The sequence below is a fragment of the Synchiropus splendidus genome, chromosome 6, assembly GCF_027744825.2.
Source record: "Synchiropus splendidus isolate RoL2022-P1 chromosome 6, RoL_Sspl_1.0, whole genome shotgun sequence".
Classification (NCBI taxonomy): domain Eukaryota; kingdom Metazoa; phylum Chordata; class Actinopteri; order Syngnathiformes; family Callionymidae; genus Synchiropus; species Synchiropus splendidus.
Window position 1 is genome coordinate 21,293,246 of NC_071339.1, and position 14,761 is coordinate 21,308,006.

At 42.1% G+C, this 14,761-nt stretch overlaps 1 protein-coding gene across 3 annotated transcripts in view; it reads left to right on the plus strand.

The window, feature by feature from the left end:
- Positions 1-14,761, plus strand: part of slc12a5a (solute carrier family 12 member 5a) — a 144,180-nt gene that overhangs the window by 59,055 nt on the left and 70,364 nt on the right. Inside the window, exon 1 of one of the 3 annotated variants that reach the window (XM_053867474.1) lies at positions 885-1,466. The exons of the other annotated variants lie outside the window; for them this stretch is intronic. Within the exon in view, the coding sequence (XP_053723449.1) occupies positions 1,412-1,466 (55 nt within the window). The 5' untranslated portion in view covers positions 885-1,411. Of the gene's footprint in view, positions 1-884; positions 1,467-14,761 lie in introns of those variants that run through there. 3 annotated transcript variants of the gene reach the window in all.

Genomic DNA, 14,761 nt, shown 5'->3' on the forward strand with positions numbered 1-14,761 from the left:
CTGAAGTGGGATGGCAGCAAGTGAGTGACCCCCAGACGCCCCAGTAATGTGGATTAAAGTCACACAGAAAGGATTGAACCACTGCTCCAGCTCGTGTGTGAAGGTAGAATTTGATGGTGGAATGATCAAATGGGGGATTCCCACTGAAGAACAGGATCCAAGCCGGAATGCCAACTAATTTGTACGCACTCTGTGACACCCTGTTAGCACTGTTATTTTGACGTTCATAAATGTCGCCCCAACTATTGACCTCATCACGAGCAGACCCTGGTGTTCAGCTGATAATTGATTCCTAGGAGGAGCTGGAAATGACTGTGGTGTAAAACAGCAGCAACATGGCCCAAGGGAACGTTGAGTTCCCTAATCCCACGCAGCAATTACATTCGTACAATCTCGGTTCGTGACTTAAATCGCAATAAAACGATATTGTTTTAAAATATTTTGTAAACAATGACTTGACAACCTCTGGATTATGTAGCGGGACTCGATCAACATTGGGTCATCACAGACGTGATTCGATCAAATCTCAATTGTGCAATGGCAACCGCTCAAGCACATGATGCACTACATCAGAGTCTGCAAGCATCACCTTATTTTATGGTGAGGCTTCATTGTCATGCAGAAAGGGTGTTCATCCTATCTCGCTCTGGAAAATAAGCATTTAAAAAGGTTGTGTTTTTCTCTTGTTGGACATATCTTTCATGATCTTAGCAACATTTCAAAGACTGCTTTGGGTGTCTTATGCAAAAGTAAAGGCGCATGATACTGGGAACCAAACCACTGATATAATCGAAGAGCATCAATTCTCCAGTGCCAATCACCTCTGTCTTGTTGGAGTGATGAGCACACGCAAGAAGGGAGGGCAGGCTTGGATGGAGAGGAGAAAAATCTTCCGCGTTGAATACGCAATCAATTTGGCAGCTATCTAGACTGAGCAGCATCATCAGAGCAGGGGAGAGTGTAACGCGAGTGGGAGAGATCAGGAGTAAAAGGAAAGGCTGCGAATAAAAGAGAAAAGGAAGGTGGGAGAGAGCTACAGTGCAGCTTTGAGGCGTTCCATTATCCACCAAACTCCTGCAGATTCCCTCTTCCCTCCTCCTCTCGGACAGAGGGAGAGAGCGCAACAGACAGAAACGAGAGGGAGAGAAAAAGAGAGAGAGGGAGTCACGCTTACAAGCCAGCAAAGAGGAGACGTCAAGAGGAGGATCTACGGAGGGGAGAAAAAAATCCTTCTCTCCCTTCTGCTGCCTCTCTTCGAGCGTCCGAGGAGCGAAGAGGAGCGAGGGGGCTTTCTGACGCTGCTTCCCCACGATTCCTGTGGCTGCATCACAGTGCGTGGAGAGCAGGCAGAGCCACCGAGATCGGTGACAACGCAGCAGCAGAAGAAGAAGACGGCCAGAGAGGAGCCGGGATGCTTAACAACCTGACTGACACCGAGGAGGGGGACGGAGGAGCGCAGAGCCAGGGTGAGGACTCATCACTCTCTCGCAGATACAGTCGACATTTGCATGGCAACACAAGAGACGCAGATATGGGAGATTATGTAATGCTGAAGGAAACTCACTACATGACTCATTTGCATGCCGTTTGCACAGTGGTATGGAAGTATCGTATTCAGAGGTGAGCAAATGTTGTACTGCCGTACCATGGTTGGCCTTCTTACCTCTCCTGCCGCTGCTCTTACTGCAAGGCTGTTGTGACAGGAATAGTAATGCGCTCACTCCATACGATGGACCGTGAACGTAAGGACATCACAGCCATTCCAACACACGCATACACACACACACACACACACACACACACACACATACAAAATAAACTACATTACCTCTCATGCATGCTTGCTCTCTGCACAATGTTTTCTGGTTCAACTCTTCACATGCACACTCCCCTAACATATGGCACTCGGTGGACGGAGCGGCAGTATGGGCATGTGTACTCTGGGACACACACACGGCCACTCACAATTACAGACACAACTGCCGCTAATCCCATCGGCCTCCAGCTGTCAAAATCAGCCCTCCATCCAATCCTCACAGCTCAGCCCAATCCTTGGTCTCTGCAGGCTTTCGCAAGCAAACCTGTTGGCCGCTGGTTTGTGCAGCAGCGGAGATGCGAGGGCTCTTATCCTCCAACTGGCCGGGTAGAGATGGTAACCCTTAAGTACCAGTGAAGCCTGAGGTGATAAGTCATAGACCCAGTCTATTACGTTCACTTTGGCGTCTAATTCCTCAGCTCTGTTTTTAGCGTGGAAAATTCTCCCTGTAGCCTGGTCTTTCTACCGCTACTCTATGTGCCGTCTTTTGAACACTTTCATGTTTTGTGTCCAAATCTCCCCATTGTGTCAGCCTCTGGCTCTCAGGGATACTCTGGAGAGACAGGATGCGGATGAGAGAACAGTCACTATGCTGCTTTCCCTACCTGTGAGGGCTTAATGATAAAAATAGACCAGCAGTGGGAACATGAATATTTAACTTAATGCGGGCATCTTTTTGTATGTGAGTGTATGTGGCGGCAGTTGTGAGAGGATGGCATCATTCTCTAGGATCCTGACCCGCTTACGTTAACATAAAAAATATATATATTCTAAATTGTATCTATGTCTTTCTGTGTGCTACTGTCGATGTGAAATTAACTGTTTATGAAAGACAGGTTTGCCTGCGAGTGTAGATTTTGAGTGGGCACGCATGTGATAATGTGATGAGAAGTGTGTGCAGTTGTGGCTCATGGCTTCCAGGGCTATTTTTAGATGTTGAACAATTTCCCCACGTTACAATGAGCGATTTGTCTTCATAATACAGTTCTCCTCGTCTCATGCTCACACACTTTACAGCTGATCATGGGCTAATCACCTTTTGCTGACGCTCAGACTAGTGGTGTGCAAACGTGATTCCTTTCACCCTCTCCTCAATTCTTCTTTCAGCCATCATGGATGGGCCACGGAAGCTCATGAAGACGTATTCAAACCTGTACTGACCAGCAGAGTACGGTCAAATCATCAATGCTGAATTCCTAGATAACTCATAGCAGACACCAAACCTCAAGATGTCTGACAATATTATCTCCAGGAACATAGAAATTGCTGCACACACTGGATGGACCCTTCAAAACACAATGGGTGGCAACTAATTTTGAATTTCTGTTTGAGATTTCTGATAGAACATATAACCATTCCAAACATCTCCACTCAATGTGAAGATGATCTCAGTCTGACTGACTACATTAAAATTTTAAATGGATATTTTATTTGTAACAAGTAGTGATCTTAAAAGGACAAGCTCATCAAATCTGCTCAGTTAAAAATAAATAAGTATTAAATAAATAGATAAGTCATAAATATGCTTGGTAATTCAACTCAACAATGTCTATGACCACCCTGCTATCAGCCATTGAGCATGGAAAAGAAATTTACCATTACAAAAGCAAAGCGGCTTGTTTGTACAAACATATTCTGTTAAATGTATCCAGTTAAATATACATTGTCATCCATGAAAGACTTCAGTTTATCTTATGAAATGTAAAAAAATGAAAGGGCCAATGCACACACTAATGCAAACGGACACGCACATGTGGGCACCCCTTACTTAATGTATTTGTTCACCAACCTGAATAACTGTGTGCAGTCATCATCATGCAGGGACGCCACGTATGGGTGGTCCTTTGATCTCCACAGGAATGCCAGGATGTTGCTGATTGACACCCCCCTGCCCTCACTCTTTTCCTCTCACATGCACAAACACACACCTCCCTCCCCTCACGCTATAAGCTTGACGCTAGCAGCATGTTCATACTGAGGCTCAGGGCGGCCTGGCGCTGTCCAAGGTGCTGATTTATAGCCTTCATTACTCAGCTCGGTTACAGCATCCGTTTGTTTCCCTCTCTCTCCCTCTCTTCCTATCTGTGTAGGAGTGGGTTTTATAGCCCGTAAGTATAAGCATGAATGCATCATTCACCTGGAAATTAAATACATATGAAAGTAGCAATTTGGAAGTGCAACAGTAGAAAGAGAGGAGGACAGTTTTCCCTTCTATCTCAGCTGTTGATGACAATTCTTGGAGTAAAACATGCTTTTTATTTGAGCTGGAATTTTCTCAGACATACTGTGTGAAACAAGCGGCACAGATGGAGGGATGCTGGGAGGTGGATGGCAAAGGTTGAAGGGCTAATGTAGAGGTGTCAAACTCAATCTCAGAGGGGGCAAATCGGTGCATTTGCCAAACAAGATTAACATTAATGGATTTTTTATCGCTTTAAAGTTTAATCAGGAATTTGAATTTGATTTTAACCTCTCACATATAGTAGTCAATTGGCCACTGACATTGTATTATTCATAAATCTCTAATTTTTGACAATATTAAAGCAGACATACTAAATGAACAGAAAGTAAAATTCTAATAACAAATTCATGTCGTCTTTTTGTCCTATTGAGTTGTTGCAGAGTGAAACAACTTTGATTATCACCTAGTGGGAATCGGGTCACTGGTCTTGTTTTGTATTGCCATATTGTCTAAAGCATTTAACAGTGGGGGGTGCGGCAAATTGGAGCTGTTAGTGTTCACTCTGACGTCTTGTAAACAGTCTAAAGTGATTTCATGCTGCTTCTACAGATGTTTGTCACTATCTCTAATTTCTCGTTTGTGTCTTGCTTGTGACACTTCTGCTTACTTGCTTCCATTTAATGGTCAGGATATGTGTGCATAATTGAACAAACTGTCCCACCCGGACAAGCTCACTGCTTTGATAAGAAATTCTTTTCAACAATATTCATGTATACACTAGCAGAAAATGATAAAGAAATGGTATCAATCAATTGAAAGAAAATTAATTTCCTTGTTGAGTTCAACATTCATGCACAGTGGATGCTGGGATTTTAGTGTATAGTTTTGTTGAACGTACAGTATTTGTTCACAGTTTAATGTTAACATCGTGTATCTGGGAAACATAAAACTGCCGAAGCTTCACTTGAAACAAGGGCTACTCAATTATAGCTAAGTAAAAATAGAAAAACCTTCCGTCAAGGTTTCTCAAATATTACATATTTTCCTAAATGTGCTCATTGTTATGTCTATAACATTTTCTTGATTCATGTTGTATAAGAATCTAGGGGTCAATGTCTTGAGCTTCTCTACCAGTGTGGATCTCTCGGTCCGCCCAGTGAATTGAGCTGTAATGATATTTTAGTTATAGCTGAGTGCATAATACTGTAAAATGTTCCCCTAGGACTTCTCCCAGGCAGGCTGTTATTGTGCGTGCTTGCCGTCATTATTCTCTGTCTGCCTCTCTTGCAACTAAGCTGTGGTGGAAACATGGAGTAGAATTGGCCTGTTAGTGAGAGCTATTGCTGGATAATGTACAACTGCAGCCATTTTTTATGTTTATGTATTTGGCAGTTTAAATAAATTTGTCAATACTTGTAATGTTTTAATTTCTTTGTCGTACTTTGTCTGCATGAGCTGACAGACACAAAGGCCTAATGATGCCAAGACAGCAGGTCAACCATTTATTGTCCTGTCAACTGTAGGAGACTGTTGTTGATGCACCAACACGGAATGATGAGTAAATTAGACTCTTCATTCTTAGGGTATTTACACCTATATTATCTGTGACATAAGAATAAGAATAAAAATAATATCCATGATGTTTTTTTTCATAAAATGACTAGTTATTTACTTATTCACTGCCAAATGTTTGGTGTCATATATTCATTTAAATAACATTGCTCTTCATGTTAGGTGTCAATATATACAAATTCGAGAGGGAAGTGAGGTACATTAGGGTGTATACTGTGCACTTGCTGTTCAGGGTTGCCAAAGTTAAACCTGGTGGCCACTGTGAGCAACTCATGTCCACACTCTGATTTGTGTAATTAGCGATACACGCATCATCATTTCCAGTCTTGCAAGGGGACCCACATCACTTGGAAAAATATTGGAAAAAAATAAGATTAAAAAAAGTTGAAGGGAAAAAAGAAAAAAAAAGTTTTAGTTTTTCTTTTCTTGCTTTCTTGGTTAACTGTAGAATTGATATCAATATTGTAAGATTATCGTGTCATGAACCAAGTATTGTTATTTAGATTTAAGATTTAAATGGGGTATTCTGGTTTGTCTCCTGTATGTGCAGAATTTTGCATTGAGATATGGCAACACATGTGAAACACATGGCCGGAAAAATGTGTAGATAAACAGTGCTTTGTGCCAAATTACTCAAGATATGAAAGCAACGTCAACAACTATTTTGTCTTCCATAAAAGAAAGTTTAATAATAAAAGCAAAGCCAACATGACTATTGGACTGACCAAGCTTGGAGGAATAAGCCCTACTTTTTCTTAGAGCTATGATCAGAAAGTCATTTTAATGTTACATTCATGTGATTTTTTCTGTGAGCTTTGTCCAGCAGATCCATTTTATTATTTATTATTTAGCTGCTTCACTGGCATTAACAGACTTGCTTTCTTTTTGACCACGTGGCTGCTCTGTTGATCTTGCTTTCTTCTTCATATATAGATTCAAGTGATTGCGCCCACTGGCTATATTAAGTCTGAAGACCAGTTTCCGTCTCATTCATTACCTTTGTTTTTTTAATATTCCAAAGAGTCACATTTGCATCTCGCACAACCACCTACTGGTAATTGTGTGGCATATGTTATGAGCGCGGTGATGATCATTTACCTAATGGCACCTTAAGTCCGAATATAGCTCCTAATTGCAGAGTGCTTAATTGAATTGCATGAAAGAAGGTAGGTTTTAATGAAATGCGAGCACAGAAGCTCCAATAACATTTGGGACAGAGGGACGGATTCATGTGCTAATGAGAGGATAGTTAGCATCGGTGGTGGGTGTCCAGATATAATAGAGGCGTATTCACTTGCTGGTTTGTCAATTAAAAACGCACTGGAGTTAAACAGCAGACGAAGGCTCATCTGTTCTGCTTGTGCTTGACTCATAGTGTTCTGATCAAAAGCTGCAATGAAAGGAAATGAGAGCAGCCGGGTCTGATGTGTGGCACATGCACACACAAGACATATTTGTCCCACTCTCATATTGGTTTTAATTGGAATGAAATGATTATGTGGATGGATGGATGGATGGATGGTTGATATGAAAGAGTGGGGGAAGTAATGGGGGACGTAAGGTCAGTGGACGCGAGGTGAAGCCATGAATCAAACTGAAGAAGCACAAGCTGGGAAAAATAGCCTGATTTATGATTTAATTAGAAAACTACTCTGCCTTACTGTATCACAGGGGACGGATGTGTCTCGACATGTTTGTTTTCAGGGAGCTGGAGAGAAGAACGTGACCAGGTTCTTGGGGGAGATTAATAAGTGAGGTTCTGTGGGAGTATGAAGTTGCTGTATTAAGGCCAGTCTAATCCCTCCACGCTCCCAGGTGTGAGCTGTGTTTCTGTAGACACAGAAAACTCAGTATATATTTTACCCAAAGCTTATTATGTGACGCGAACCGTGTGTCAATAATTTAATGAAAGACATAAATGGACATTTGAAATACATTCTGTGGTAAATGAAGCCCAAATACATATTTGAGTGAGGTGCATGTACCTTCTTAAGTGGAAAAGCTGGTAGACACACTCACTTTGCTGTTTCTGGCTCGGCTCAATGAGTGCAAAATGTTCAGGGATGCGTGGTCAGCTAGTGTTTGGTCCGACGACTCCTGGCCAGCTGGAACCAGGCTGCAGATGATAAGTGAGTGAATACAATTTTTTGTCAACAAATATCATCAGTTGGTCAGTATTTTGGCATACATTTTCTTGGGTCATTATTTACTAGGGATGCTCCGATACCAGTGTTTTACAAAATGAGTAATGTACGAATACTTGCCTTTTGAGTACTCACCGTTACTAATACAGAGTACTTATGCCATTACGCTTTTTTTCCATGCATATTGTCATTTCAACATGTGTTTTTCTTGTACATGGTCACAAGTTTCACTGCAGTACAACCCCAAATTGTTTTGTGGTATCGGTGGTCATTCTGTGAGTACACATACGAGTACCCGATACCAGTGTCTGTATTAATGAATTGCCAATAATCGCATTTAATATCTGACAGCAGAATGCTGCTCAAATTTAACTTGTGGTTATTTGTTTATTCTTGTTCAACCTGTTACAGTATGGATAATACAGGTAGAAAGGTTTCTACAACACTGCATGTGCTGTAGTGCTTTATTTTGTTCTTTCTTCTAATAGAATAGTTTGTCGATGAAGCTCACATTCTTCCAATGGTCTGCTACATTAAACAGTCTTCACTTGCTTCCCGGCATCCTGCCGAGACCCCACTCTTTAATGAGTCTCTCAGTTTCCACCCTATTTGTCATTACGGTGAAACGGACTGTGCCAGGAGATGGAACCATAATGAAAAGCCACCTATTGATTTTGTCTCACTCTATTTGCTGTGATTTAGCCGGTTTGTTGCTAAGGCATGTCATGGACCCGCAGTAGCCACTCGTCCCAGTGGCGCGGCAGTCAGTCGTTGCATTAACTCTGGACACAAACGGTTCTGTCACTTCAGGTGCACCAAATGAGATCTAAAGATGGGAACCATTTGCCTGAGTGCAAGCTTGTGAGTCTGAGCCAGGCTTCATCCTGTTGCTGGAGAGCGAAGGTCGTGCATGTCGCCATGGTGACTGACTGACAAATCATGTACATGTCACATATTGATCTCAGCAAGTACTACCATGCTGCATTTGATACCATTATTAGGCAGTAAAGTAAATCCTCATGACTATTGCCATACAATTGTGAGATGGGTTTTGTGCTTTTCCTGACTATCTCTGTACAGTTTCCACAAGTAAGACCAACATGGAAACTCTGTGCTTCATATGTTTACCCATCATGTTCTACTGTTTCTACTTTTTTCACCACTGGCATTTGAAGAAAAAAGAGCAAACTGTATTTATAGAATTTTCTGGGGCTAACCACACCTACTGTAAGAAGAAATGCAAATTGTACTTGTCTTCATTCCCTATAATGTCATGTGATCAATCACGACAATACAAGATTTTGGAATTGCGGCGGCCCATATACAGTGTAAATGTATTGCTGGCCTTGAGTTGCGTTTGAGTCAATCACCTGTTCTGCGTCGGATCAGAGGTTGTTAAAAATGATGAGTCACGCTAACGTGCCAGCAGTTAAATCAATGTTTTCTCATCCTTGCTAACCAGTGGAACCGCTCAACCTCTTCGCTATTTCGCTTGTAGCGTCAATAAAACAGCACAGTTTGGGAGTTTCCCTGGTGAATGAGTCATTTACATTTGGAAAAAGAAAAAGTCAAGCAAACTCAGGTCTCACCCTTCTGCCTCATTACCTCAGCAAAATCCCTCATTCTTTCTCTCCAAGGAGAGCAGATCCTTTCCTCAGCTTCCTCTTTAATTGCCATGGTAACCATCGGCCAGAAGGAGAACTGCTTCCTCTTTTATCTTTAGAGTATGGTCAAGGCTTGTGCGTACATAATGGCAAAATTATCACCAAAATCTCACCATTGATATGTTGCTGGTTCCACCTCGGCTCAGAATTGGGGATGGACATCTGGGAAACAACCAAATTAAGATGTTCCGTACTGTACATATGGTATTTAGAGGTTTACATGTCCAATATTTTGGTCGGCTGTTCCTGAAGAGTGGCTGTAGGACAGGCTTGATGTCCATTAGTATCTCATCATCATGTGTTCACTTATAGGATGGAAGATGCAAATACCAGCAAAAATAGTATTTGTTGCAAATGTCAGCTTCTGTACTGTTTAGCAAGCATTATCGGGTACCTTTTTGTCGTACCCGCTTACATACATGACATGGCTTGTAAATGAGCAGGGGAAGGGAACAGGAGAGGAGGGGTGCTTCCCTTTGCTCCGTTGCCAGAACTCTCCCACAATGGACATTTTCCTTTCTTCACATAACTGAGGCAGATGGCAGCCAACCAATATCTTGCATAAGTGCGTCATCGCTCACAGTGATGTTCAGATTTCAGCTCTCAACATGGACTGATACCATTTACCGAAGAAAACGTTTCGTTTCAGAACAAGTCACTTTCACATGTGGGCATATTACATACTGGCACGGTTGCTTTCATTTTAGTTGGTAGGATAGGAGTATAGCGACTAGATGGAATACATTACCAATCTACAACAGTAGCTTTTGAAAATATATATATATTACTGAGCAGAAATGAGGGCAGTGATGAGTTGCGTTGTTGAGGTGTGACAGATGGATTCACAGTGTGAGCAGCGTTACATCAGGGAACAGCTCTGAGGTCCATCTTGTTTGCTGTGGTGATAAGCAGACTGACAAATGATGTTCGTGAGGAGGCACCATGAACCATGATGTTTGCTTATGATATAGGGATAAGGATAAGTTGAAGGAGAAGCTGGAGAGAAGGAAAACATGAATATTCGGGAGCAACAGCGGAGGTGCAACAGGTGACAGGTATTTCAACAGTTTAAAAAAGTATAGTGAGTCTTAGCATGACATAAAGTAATGGCTTTAAGATGTAAGATGTCCAGATAGGTCTAAATCTAACTGAATGTTTTCAGTATAAAATCAACACTTGTTTTGGACCGTCTCTCAAAAGTACTCTATCAACCTGCATTGATGTTTAAAACCCTGAAAGTCGACCGAACACTTCCTCTTTTCACAGAGACTATAAAATCAAAGCTGTGGATGATTTGTTTGTGGTAGCTGCCAGATAACCACAGCGTTTCCACTGATGAAAAGCGATATGGCTTCAGTCTTTCTCCTTCACTGCCTCAACCAGCTGTCCACTGTCCTATAAAGCCTGACACTAATTATAAATCGGCCCAGTGATGTGACTGGCCGCATTAAAGCTCAATGGTCTGTTTGCAATTTAAGCTTTTATGATGAAGCGTTCGGGCTTAGTCGGTTTTCCTTGGTTAGTTTCCAGCCACAAGGGTGCGTGAAGAGCCATTAGTGAGATTACATTTTGTGTGGAATTAGTTGGGCTCGTATGAATATGGAGTTTTTAGATCAACCTTCTGTTAGTCTCTTAGTTGGTTATTTATTGATGCTGACAATGTCTTGTCCAGTTGGACACCAGACCCCAGATGGTGCGACCATAACATACAGTAGTTATTATTAATGGCACATGAAAGTCTCAGATAAAAGCTCAAGATTTACTGTTTACTTGATACAAATTTGAAATAACAAATTTTTGTGTTCAATTCTGAAAGCATCACTTTAAATATTTAATCCTATACATTTCAAGTTCCATTAGTCAGAGCAGGAAAGTCTCAGAAGGTGCCTGATCATGTTGGGAAAATAAACAGGCATGACTGGTCGCAACAATAGCTCATTTATCAAGTCATCTGGAATTTGTCAAAACAAACTAGGTGGTACTTGAATATAACACCACTGGACGAAACCATTTGAAGTTTGACAGCTGCACAAATCGAATAAGCTAATGTCACTAGCTCATGCTAAGTGTGCAATTGTAGAAATGACTTATTTATATTCACTTATTGTTAAGCTGTCCCTCATTCCGAAACAAAAGTCATGAATTGTTTGACTGACATCAAAATGAATGTGAATTGGTGTTTCAAAATTACATTTCCCTTCACTTTTCATCCTTGTGTGCACTCGCTCACACTTCCTCCCCATTTTTAAACAGCCTGTAGAGCTTTTTTGATGTCTTTAATTGCACATCCTTTCATGTGGCTGCGTGTCATTTGATGACATTGTTGCTGATCAAAAGGGCGCGAGGAAAGAAAGAACAGGGGGAGAGGAATGGAACAGATGTGATGTGTGAACCTCTCCGCTTCATAGAGTCGGCGATTGTTGGCTGGACTACACACAGTAATAGACGAACTGCCCGCATCGCTATCTGAATGTACTGGTCCAGCAGGGTAGTTCACAGCATATAGCTGATTTAATCTTTGCAGCACTTACATCCATATTTCAGCTGTATCTCTAAACATGCTACATGATTCCTTTACTCCCAGCAATCAACTGCTGCTCGCCCTCAGCCGCTTTATATCATCTTATTCAATCACCGTCATTCAGTGCTCCACTTAAACACAGCCAGGCGAAGTGGACGTATGGATGTAATGTATAATCTGGCAATCAAATATTTATGTGTCTCTGTATGTATTTCATGCATCGTTCCCCGGGGGATAGTGTCGCCCCCAGCTAGGCTGACCACTTAGCTTACTCTGCGACAACACCTCTCTCTCTTTCTCTCTTTCCTGTTGACAACGGCTCATTTGACATGTCAGCTTAACTCTCAGCCAAGCGCGTGTCTTGAGCTGATATGCCTGCATGAATACTATTTCCTATTCTGCCCTGGCCTGCGGAGCCAATGGGCATTCGTGGTAAATGGAAGCACACCGGCTGTCAGTCAAGCCCCTCCACAGCAGAGCACGGCCTCTCGCCCACGTCCAAAAATCACATTTAGCGTTAATCTATTGTGACAAATTTGTCAATGTCACCTGAGAGCGCTGAGGTGATCTTGAGAGGGCCTTTATTTGCTTGCATATTTTGAATCACAATAAATGAAAATTGAGTCACACATTCCTTCTAAGGGGCTCTGCTTCTAAGCAACTCAATTAAAGGTTTTGTAATATTTTGCTTGTCTTCGAACCGATTGAAATTCAGACCTTTTTTGTCACAAGACTATCATAATGTGTCGCAACGTGTTTTTTGCAGTTTCCTCCCATAGTCTGGATGCATACAGAGGGCAGTTAATCACTCTATATCCTGAGGCTCGTATTTTTGCTGCAGCCACAGTATAAACTCATAAAGAAGACATAGTACACAGCAACAAAATAAATGCATCACGTTTCTGATCAGAATGAGACTGTAAAGCAGTTGCATCATGAGTGATGTACTTGTGTTTGGTGGAACAATGGACTTTTGGTGTTAAGAGTAGCTCGCGACTCATAGCACAAGATTTTGTGGGGCGCATTCGGCCAACCAATATTCATAGGATGGAGCAGGAATGGGGGAGGTGGTGACACTTTTAATTTGGGGTTAAAAGTTATTCATGTGTGAGACGGTGAGTGACAATGAGAGAGTGAGCCTGTGCGCTCCAAGATATTTGTAGCTTCTTATCTGCTGTTGAAAGAGTTGCTGAAGAGTTTGTGCTGTTGACATGAACATCTGTTGCCATTCTCTGGAAAGATGTATGCTCTCTGGTATCTGTCTGTCTGTTCCTCGTGCCTGTACCGTCCAAAGATATGTATGATGGAAAAGCACTGCTGGAAGCCTTGATGTGATGTATGTCTTGAAATTGACTTGTGACCTTTCCAAAGGGCCCCCCAACTCTTGCCTCAATGGATAAGCTTTTATTCATTGGTAAAAATGGGAATGCATGTCTGACTTCGCTGATTCACGAAGATAAACATATCTATGGCTACATCGGCTTTTAAAAGGCAGAAGATTGTTTCCTGACTAGATCTACATCATTTTCCTGTATTGGTCTGTTTACACTCACCCACGTGCAAAAGCTGCGTCTCTTCATACATGTTGCAGTGTTCAAGTGGTGGCTGTGACACATGTCACTATTTTGGCATGTATTATTCTCATCTTATAGTTCTTATCCTTCAATTATGTATCTTTATACTTCAACTGGAGGCGTAAAAGCTCTCAGTCTCTCAAAATAGAAACCCTTGTGCTTCCTCTGATTTCACCTTATAATTCATGATGCATCAGTTGAAGCTTTTTCTGATGGCTTCAACCTCTAAGGTTTCCTTTTTTCTGTTTTTTTTAAAAGATCTGTCAAGCTGAGTCATATCTCAGTCCATTTGCGCAGCGCCACATCTGAATGAGAGTTCGACACGTATGCCCCCGTCTGTGAGAATGAAAGCTCTCCGTGACCTTCGTCCTGTAATCCCCCAACCTGGACTTACCCCTGCTGATCCTGTCTCATTTGCTGTCTATCGTCTTTTTTTTCCCAGCAGTGGTCGTTGTCCAGGATGTCCAGATTATAAAGCCAAACACATCTTAATCCTCTCATCCTCCTTTGCTTCGGCTTGCCTTTCAGATTGGTCATCAAAGCACTTCTATTTCAGTGAAGTTTAGGACATCCTGCTGCTTTTCTGCCTCCTGAAGTCACTTGTAGGTTCTCTGTCAATTGATGTTACGTGTAGAAAGCATAATGTAAAGCACTGACTGACCACACTGCTGCAGATGTCTATTATTTTATTTTTGGCCGGCGCTTTACCTCCTCTTCCCCTGCGGTAGCTTGGCCTGCCTTTGGACCTGATTACTGCAGTTTGTCACACATCGCTTTAATTTCATTACTCGCTTCTCGTAGCAACCAGCGAGCTAAGAAGCCTTTGATATTTCCAAAGCACAATATGCAGGAAGGAACACAACAGAGGGGCTTTTGGGATTGGAAGGGGGGTGCTGCCACATCAAAGGACTCCCGAGCAGATGCCTCCAAACAAGATGGCGTCCAGGTTAGCTAATATAGCTGGTGAGTCAGATAAGCTCGTGGTTAAGGTTGTGGGGTTCCATTTATTGGCAGTTATTGCTGTGTTGGAATGATGAAGAGGCTCTTTAGTTGTCTGTGTGCAGGGAAAAACTATGCCCTTACCAAGCAAATGGTGTTGGAAGTAGGATGAGGCCATGCATTGTATTCGACGATTAAAAATGGGACAAGGTACAGATGACTACATTTTGGCTGAGTTTTGCCATCTGGATCCATCAAAGTTTTGAAGAATCCCAGTCACCCTCCCTCTCTTGAACACGGTTGCTAATCGCGTTTTCCCTTCTTTGATATTAATCATCGGCAAATTTAA